Genomic DNA, 8,978 nt, shown 5'->3' with positions numbered 1-8,978 from the left:
ATTTTAGTTCTCATCTTCTTTTCCTGTTCCCCAAATGAAAATGTGTTTTTAGCACTTGTCACGTGTTCATAATTCCAATCTGCATATGCAAAAAAGATATTTGCAAACACATGGGTTTTAAACACTTGAACAATGACGTGAATCAACATGTGATTTGATGGTTAGGACAATGGTATCCCAACCCACAAGAGTTCAAGTCCTTGACATGGGTGCTCGCATTTTCATGGATTTATTTTAGTCCTTTCGGCGATGTGTGTTTAGTGGGAGAAGACGTTCCCGTCGACTACAGAGGTGTTTGTGGCGACTTCGCCAATCTCAAGAGGATGTGCCAGCTCCTTCTCTCGAAGGTGCTCATAGGGGTGAGTGTATATGCGTATGTATGAGCATGTGCATCTGTACCATGGTAAAATAAACTTGAACAGTGGCAGGGCTTGGTGTCAAAAATAATGGGCTAGGCCCATATACCATTTCAGAAATCTCAAAATGGCTCATGAATAAATAGCAAGAGTTGGTTCTAAAGTTTAGTCCCACCCAAAATTTAGAAAGCGTTTTGTGTCGTCCGCCATCACGGATCGTCTTCCTTCCAAGTCAGGCGGTGCTACTCGTCGTCGTCTCCAACACCGTCTGCATCAAGTCGTCACCATCATTATACCAGCAGCAATGGAGCATTTAGAAATGAACAGTGCGCACGCCGTATGATCCAATCTCTTACTATGGTTGAAAAATATATATAGTCTTTTGCTTCGCCCCTCTTCCCCTCCCATCCCCCACATCTTGACTAGCTTCGCCAGTGCACTTGAAATAACTCCTGCCTGAAACAAGAACAAAAAGAACATTTAGAGGCGGCTGTTTGGATTGTTACTATTTTTGCCATATATTGCCATATTATTTTTGCCACACTTGTTTTACTTGTGTTGCTTAAATTGTTAGTCACATTTTGACTTGTCTAAAGGAATCTTACCATAATTTTTGTGTCTATAACATTTGGGGTTCACTGTCATAAAAAAATTCTTGCCTTAGGTGTGGTTAAAACCAAACACCCACCTAACTTGGTCAAATTTGTCTAAGGTGAGGTATGGCAAAGTGTGACAAGGAACCAAACACCCCTTATTCTCAGAGTAAAATAAATCATGCATGTACGATTTTTATGTGAAAAGGACTCATATCTATTATAAAGGTTCATCTGTTGGAGATATGCCCTAGAGGCAATCATGTATGATGATATTTTTTATGTATTTATGAATAAAGATAGTCCTTGGACATTACTCCCTCCGGTCCTTTTTAGTTCGCATATAAGATTTGTTTTAAGTCAAACCTCGTAAAGTTTGACTAACTTTATAGAAAAAAAATACCAACATTCACAATGTGAAATCAATACCAATAGATGTGTCATGACATAAAGTTTGATACTATATAACTTTAGCATGGTAGATGCTGATATTTTTTCTTATAAATATGGTCAAACTTTATGAAGTTTGACTTCAGACAATTCTTATATGCTGAGTAAAAAGGACCGGAGGGAGTATCAATGATGTGTATCAGCAAGTACGTGACTTGTTTGTGAGACTATGCGTTGTATGATGAACGTCCTAAAAGGTCCCTAGTAGAAAGGGTTGTGTGAACGCGCAGCCGACTAGACTAACATATGACACGGTCGATGGCTTGGTCTCACTAGCCATGGAGCATTGGATGCTAACCAGATAATATGGACTCAGAAGGATCTGGTCGGATTTGACGTAGTCGGATCCGAGTTGAGATAAGGTCCGAGTGGACAGACCCAACTATGAGACGCATCGATATGTCATCTGTAAGTCTCTAGTACAACATACGTTTTATGTCTTAAGACCTGAGCTGGCGCATGTACTGGGGATGGTGACAGACTTGCTTTGGGCCAACCAAATGCTACTCCGTGACTGGGTAGTTACAAAGGTAGGTTTCGGACTTGTCCAGACCCATGCTGCGAGACATGGTTGAGCAAGATGGGATTTGCCCCTTCGATCATGAGAGATATACTCTGGGCCCCTCATGTGATCCGACCAAGATAAGCATGGCCATGCGATTAGGATTATGAGATAATCCAGTTTGTGGTCGACATCACTTGAACAAGAAAGAGGTTGGGCTAGCACAAGGATGACAGACTCGCCTTGAGCCTGACAATATATATCGTGTGGCAAAGGGAACAGATGTGTGATGTACGGGTTCGCCTAACCAGCTTCATCGGACACTTGGAGTTGGCACGCTTTGCTAGAGGCCGCTACCGACCAGGTGAGTCGAATGTCATATGACTCGCGACCAAGTGAACGAGAACCTAAGGGGTCGCGCGCTTAAGGGAAGGAACCTGTGAGGCCCGGTTCGACTCCACGAGTCAGAAGCGATCCTACTCGGACTCGGATCCAGGCCGAACAGATTTTGGGCTTTAGGGTCCGTGCGAGGCCCAAGTGTTGAGCCTGCGACGGACGCCTATATAAAGTGGGGGTGCGGCACACTCATGCGGTTGATCGCTTCGGCGCTATCACTAGGGTTTGCATGTGTTGTGAATAGACACCTCCACTCGTCGCCGGTTGTGTGATTGGATCTAGCAGTCTGTCGCACGACGTTCCTCCTGCATGCGCGGATACCATTACAGGCGGTGCACTTGCACCGCTCCGGCGAACCTGTACGTTGGAACCAACGACCGGCTGTTCGAGGGAGATCGGACGAGGAGGAGACGAGCCACGCGGACGCGCTGCCCCAACTCTTCTTCCGCTCACGACACTGCGCGTCTAGTGGTAACGATCTGTGATCCATCTCCCGTAGCATGTTCTTGGTTGTTCTGCGCGTAGGAAAATTTTAATTTGCAGTCGACGCATCCTACCGTAGAACCCAACAGTGGTAACGATCTGTGATCCATCTCCTGTAGCATGTTTTTGGTTGTTCTACGCGTACGGAAATTTTAATTTGTAGTCGACGCACCCTATCATGGAACCCAACATCATCAAAAGTAAAAATACACATCAAACAAAATAAAAAATACATCAAGATCTTTGGACCGTCAAACTACAGTTGTCACCGCCAGAACAAGCCGCCGACGCGCTGATGCCCCCACACTCATATCATAGCCAATCTAACCCTGATAACAGCTAGGAGGTCTTCATGCACGTGCCTCGAAGGACCAACGCTCTAGAGACAGAGTAGTCGCCATTGAATCCTTGAGTCGATCCGAAGAACCTGACACCAAATATCGCTATCGCTTACGCACGATGAGAAACATTAACCTTGCCATCCCAAGGAGATCGCATGAATCTACACCAGAGCTCTGTCTTTTTCGTCCTGATGGACAACTTGAGGAGGATCGGAGCATGGAAGACCGACTCAAAGAAGAAGCATCACCATCCTTCCAAGCACTACCCCTGCAAGGACTAAGACCCCTAAATTATCTACTAGCTGGAGACGAGGCACCAGGATTCCCCTCGCCACCACCAGTAGCTGGAGTGGGTGCCGAAGGACAGGCGAATCCACAGGCTCGGTAGTGAGAGATCGATGGGAGGAAGGCTTTGCCCTAGCCGCCTTGCGAGATGGGAATGAAAGACGTTACAACTGTCAGCTGGTTAGAAAAAAAATACAATTGTCCCCATAAATCATATATGTATTTTAGGAGATTGAATATATTTTTGTCCTCCATGGACCGGACCACCGACTAGTATAGAACCCATTTCATATCGCACCAAAACCTATTCCAAACTATATCATCTCATTACACCCAACCAATACATGCTCAATGAGGCTTCTTCGCATAGTCCGACTCTATCTGATTTCACGAAATACAAAGGAGACGGGTTGAAGCCACCTCTGGGTGCCTTCCGGTGCCAGCGAGGTGGGGTTGAGGGACCCTGGTTTGGGGATCGGTTGTGGAGTTTCTGACCGTCGAGGACGCACCACCAACGTGTAATGAATTATTTCCGCCATGTGCTTGTTCTGGAGATGTCAATTGGCATCGGCGAGGACGTATGGTGTTTCGGTAATGACTAGATATGAGGCCCCACTTTTTTTACGCTTCATCTTGGTTGTCTACGATAGCATCATTCATCAGAGTGGGCGATGACAATTTAGTAACTTGGTCTTCTGGCTTATTTTTCCGTTTGGCGAAGCATATGGCTAGCTTTGGTTTCGTACGGAATCTAGTGAGGTTAGACATCCTTGGTTGTGTCTAGAAGGATTGGGGGCGATTGTCCAACCCTCTTTGTTGACTTCTTCCTCGGGATTGCGATATGATCCTCCATTCATTGTCCTTAACTTTTCTGGCTATGACCGATGGCTTCTTGGTTGGTACGTCAACAACGTTACCTTGGCTTCCGAGAGTATTCTGGAGATCCATAGACGACATAAAGATTTGCTCATGGCATGCCGCCAGCGAGTCTCAGAGGAGAACAACATCAACATATTTAAGGATTTGTGAGTTATTGTCTATTTTCGAAAGGATGCCGACACTTTCAGCGACTCCTAGTTTGATTTTTTTTATATTTTTATAGAAAAAACAACATTCATACGACATATCTAAACCATGTCATTGATTCTCTAGATCCAAATTCAACCCACGACTAAAAAGGACGAATTCATCTATGGATAGAGTCATCATGCATGAATTATCATTTCTACACGTGAATTTATAAATCAAATTTGAATCTGCACTTTTTTTCAATATCATATCCCTCTCTTTGTTTACAATTCAACCAGCATTACATCTCTTAATAAGAGAGGGATGAGCTCGCTAGGAAGCTCAACAAAAAAAACTATTACAAGACCCTTAACCAAATTTGCTAATTCATGAGCAACATAACTAGCATCTCTGATACTGCACAAATGAGATATAAAGGAAGCTGCACGTGATATAATAGCAATCATCAAAGATTGTAGCCGTTGGACCTGCAGGTCGTCCTCCTTCATTCATTGTACTCATAACCTCAAGATTATCTGAATTGACAATAAGTTTGTTGCAACCGATTGACTCAGTAGATGTGTATTATCTCTGCCCTATAAAACTGATTTGAGCTTTCAACAATTTTCTAACCCAAATGATAACGCCCATACATGTGGCATGTTTGTACTTCACCCACACGCGTTGATTCACGTTGATTCTGTTTTGCGCGAATCCTAAAGGAAACTGTTAGAATTTCAATAACACGTGGGCATTATCGTGTGTGTGGGCGTTGGAGAGTTCGCCCACACGCCCCGCAACACGCGGTTGCCTGCTGCACTATGTGGGCGAACCGGTTTCTGCCCACACAGTCACCACCTAGTCCACACGCGTGTGGGCGAACTGCTTTTCGCCCACACGATGCTCATACGTTGTTAGATGGCAACTGCAGTTGTGCGTACGTGGCAACTATGATTCATTGCTAGGTGGCAATTGCAGTTGCACGTACCTGGCAACCAGATAAACACACATGACAACTGTGATTAAACATACATGGCAACTATGATTGGACCACACATGGCAACTATCCCCGGATAACTAAAGTGTCAACCCGCGGATAACTATAGTTAACCAAAACAGAGGGAGTTGCCATGCTTTTACAACTAGATTTGCCATCACGATAACTAAAGTTGCCATCCCAGGGATAACTAAACTGTCTTCCCGCGGGTAACTAACGTAGGTGTGCCAGGATGTGTGGGCAGATTTCCTTCACGCCACATGCGCGGGATAAGGATGAGTTGTAGTTGTTGAGTGTGTGACACAAAGTAGTTGCGCCCACACGTGTGGGCAATTCTCATATTCGCTCACACATACAGGATATAGCCCGTGTAGGTTGCCTTCTGATTATGCCAAACAGGACGTATAAACGCATGTCTAAGATGCCACACGTGTGGTGAATATCGGGATCCATTTCTAAACATGTTTTTCAACGGTTTGGTGCAGTACACCTTGAGGACATCTACTAGTGTATTCCATATGCCTCAGAAATCCCAGCATTTCCCAAGCCCGTGCCAATTCATCATCTACTAGTATAAAATGTCTGCAAAAGTGCAAAGGGCCCTTAATTCTTGGTTTGGATTGGAAGGGACGAATCGGCTGCCGCTGCTCCAAGCAGCAAGCAAAGTAAATTAGCAGGAGTACTGCTCACCCGTTTAATACTTGCACCGCCAATCAAAAGCGACAAGCGAAAAGCCCAAAAGAGGCTGCCAACCGGCCTCTTCAAAATGCGCAGTTCCCTCCCTCCCCCTCCCCCTCCCACGTCCACCTCCACCACCTCACTCTCACTCGCTCGCTCGCATCCGCCGCACCAACCAGTCCCTCTCTCCCCACGAATTCCACTGTTCCCTTCCCCTCCGCTCCGCTCCATTCCTTCTCCTCCTCCCCACCCGTGCCTGCCCGCGAATCCCAACAAGACCACTTCCAGCCCAGCACCGCAGCGCCCGTCCAGCAGCACCACTGCATCAGCACAGCCTTGGAGCGGCCGGCCGAGGGCGCAGCCTTTGACCCGTCACTGTTCATCGGTCTCACAGTGGTGTGGCGCCATGGCCATGGCGGCCGCCGAGGGCTTCGACCATGCGGCGCCGTCAGGGGTCCCGCTCCCGGCCACCCGGCAGGAGGTCCAGGCCGCCGTCGCCAAGGCCGTCGAGCTGCGCGCGCTCCACGCCGCCCTCCGCCAGCGCGCCGCCGCGCCCAATGCCGGTGCCCGCTCCAGCGCCAGCCGCAGCCCGGCCACCATCCGCCTCCCGCCGGTGGTCGCGTCCCCCGCGCGCTCCCGGACAGCGGCCACCGCCGCCGCAGACGAGGACTACCCCGTGTTTACTCCGGTGAGCGCCGCAAGCCTGCTTGTACCACATGTCACCGTGATGGTCTGTGCCTTCTTGGCTTCTCTTCCCGGTTTAAGCGGCGTTGGTGGCATGGTACCATGGTAGAGGCGGCTCATTTACTTCTTGAGTCGCCCCACTGTTCTTGCCGTGCGGGCTCCTGCAGCCGCCGCGCGCGTTTATTGCTCGACGCAGCGGCGGTGGCCGGGCACTGGCTGGGCAGAGTGTACGCTAGCAACAGTTGGTGCAGTAATGTTAAATTCAGAGTCTCTCATGGTTGCCATCGGTGCCCACCAGGCTATGATCGCCGGTGATGTGATGCTTGCCAACTTGGTAGGATCCACGGTGCCTGCTCTGCTCACCGAATCTGTAAATCATCGTTCGCATCATTGCGGACGGACCTGTACGATTCTAATCCACCCTATGAGAAGGATTGCATTTCTGACTTGCTTGCTCAACTGAACATGGTGCAGACTTACGACGAGGAGCCCATGGCGATGGCCGCTGGACTCAACGACATCTGCCATGACAACCGGAGCCGGTCAGAGAACTGGGGCGGCATCACCTTGGACCGCGGCGGCGTCGGCGACGACGAGGCCGCCTACTCCGACTACGACGACTGCATCAACGGCTTCTCCTCCTGCAACAGCGACTTCCACTACGCCCCTTCGTCCAGCGAGAATCACCTCCGGAGCAGAGGCGTGAACCGGATCCATCCGGCCTTTCTGCAGTCCGCGCCGCTGGCCGGCCGTTTCCCGGCCTCGGCCGGGAGGGCGACCTGCGCGGGAGAGTTCAAGATGCCGCCGTCGTGCGGCGGCGCGTTCCGGCCCGCGACGATTGGCAGGGACCACGGTCTGAACGACGCGGAAGCTCTGGGGTTCCTCGGCAGCAGCAGCCGAGTGCCATTTTCATCCAGCCACCAGCCCCCGCCGTCGGCGCACTCCCGGGCGAAGCAAAGAGGGTCGCAGATCCTTTCTTGGCTCTTCGCCAAGGGAAAGAAGAAGCCGAAGCTGGAGACGCCGCCGCCGACCACCGCCGTCATCGAGCGCGGGAACATGTCGCAGCTCCTCAAGGAGTGGGGGCTGCTGTCGCTGGACTCCCTTAGGAAGGAGCTCGCGGAGGCCAACGCGCACCGGGACGCCGCGCAGGAGGACGCCGCCGAGATGAGGTCGTCGCTGGGGGAGCTGACCACCAAGATGATGAGCCTGGAAGCCTATTGCTCGGAGCTCAAGAAGGCCCTGCGGCAAGCGACGGACCACAGCGGCGGCGCTGACACGCAGTCCCACTCGCGGCGGTCGTCGTCGAGGTCGATCGGGGCGAGCCGAGAGCTGCCGGGCAACGGCATGCCGGTGAGCCACGAGGCCATGGTGGAAGGCTTCCTGCAGATCGCCTCCGAGGCGCGCCTCTCCGTGAAGCAGCTCTGCAAGGCGCTGATCCAGCAGGTGGAGGAGCCGGACAACGGGCTGTCGGACAAGCTGAACCTGCTGCTCCGGCCGCACCAGCTCGCCATCATCGCCGGCCGGCACTGCTCCAAGGCGGTGCTGTACCACCTGGAGGCGGTCATGAACCAGACGCTGTACCAGGACTTCGAGAACCCGAGCTTCCAGCGGAACGGCGCGGCAAGGCACCTGGACCCGGGGCAGGGCCGGCGGGAGAGCTTCGCGTCCTTCGTGGCGCTGCGCAACCTGAGCTGGAGCGAGGTGCTGCGGAAGGGCACCAGGTACTACAGCGAGGACCTCAGCCGGTTCTGCGACCAGAAGATGAGCTGCGTGGTGGCCGCGCTCAGCTGGTCGTGGCCGTGGCCGGAGCAGCTGCTGCAGTGCTTCTTCGTCGCCACCAAGTGCGTCTGGCTGCTCCACCTGCTCGCCTTCTCCTTCGCGCCGCCGCTGCCCATCCTGCGGGTCGACGAGGGCCGGGCGTTCGACCAGGCGTACATGGAGGACATCCTGCCGGACCGGCGGCAGGCCCAGGACCCGTTGAGGGTGAAGGTCATGGTGATGCCGGGGTTCTATGTCCAAGATCGAGTGCTCAAGTGCAAGGTCCTCACAACAAAACAGCAAGACCAGTAGGATAACTGTCTGTCATGTTCATTATGTGTAACTTTGTTTAACATGTTCATTTTATGGCTAGCTAGTGTTGTGTGAGGGTAACTTAAATGTCAGAATGCTGATCCATCATGTGTTTGTCAGTAAATTCAGAGTAGG

General features: G+C 51.0%; 1 protein-coding gene across 2 annotated transcripts; it reads left to right on the top strand.

Moving 5' to 3' along the window:
* The first annotated feature begins 6,185 nt into the window (after positions 1–6,185).
* On the top strand, positions 6,186–8,924 carry LOC125509685 (IRK-interacting protein). Of its 2 annotated transcripts, none has more exons than XM_048674708.2 (2): positions 6,186–6,777; positions 7,248–8,924. In XM_048674708.2, exons 1-2 carry the CDS (start codon positions 6,496–6,498, stop codon positions 8,841–8,843), a joined length of 1,878 nt encoding a protein of 625 aa, XP_048530665.1. In that variant the 5' UTR covers positions 6,186–6,495; the 3' UTR covers positions 8,844–8,924. The 2 variants fall into 2 exon arrangements, with proteins under 2 accessions (XP_048530665.1, XP_048530666.1); XM_048674709.2 differs by lacking the exon at positions 6,186–6,777 and adding an exon at positions 6,784–7,107.
* The last annotated feature ends 54 nt before the right edge of the window (positions 8,925–8,978 follow it).

The sequence above is a fragment of the Triticum urartu genome, chromosome 5A (genome assembly GCF_056163025.1).
Source record: "Triticum urartu cultivar PI428250 chromosome 5A, HENAU_Tu73, whole genome shotgun sequence".
NCBI classification, from domain to species: Eukaryota; Viridiplantae; Streptophyta; class Magnoliopsida; order Poales; family Poaceae; genus Triticum; species Triticum urartu.
Note: the sequence above shows the minus strand (reverse complement) of the source record. Positions and strands in the feature narration are given on the sequence as shown.

Excerpts from the sequence above, each read along its gene's own strand:
- LOC125509685 (XM_048674708.2), top strand. The coding sequence starts at position 6,496 with ATGGCCATGGCGGCCGCCGAGGGCTTCGACCATGCGGCGCCGTCAGGG. Across the intron at positions 6,778-7,247 it reads ACTACCCCGTGTTTACTCCG|ACTTACGACGAGGAGCCCAT; the intron begins GTGAGCGCCGCA and ends AACATGGTGCAG.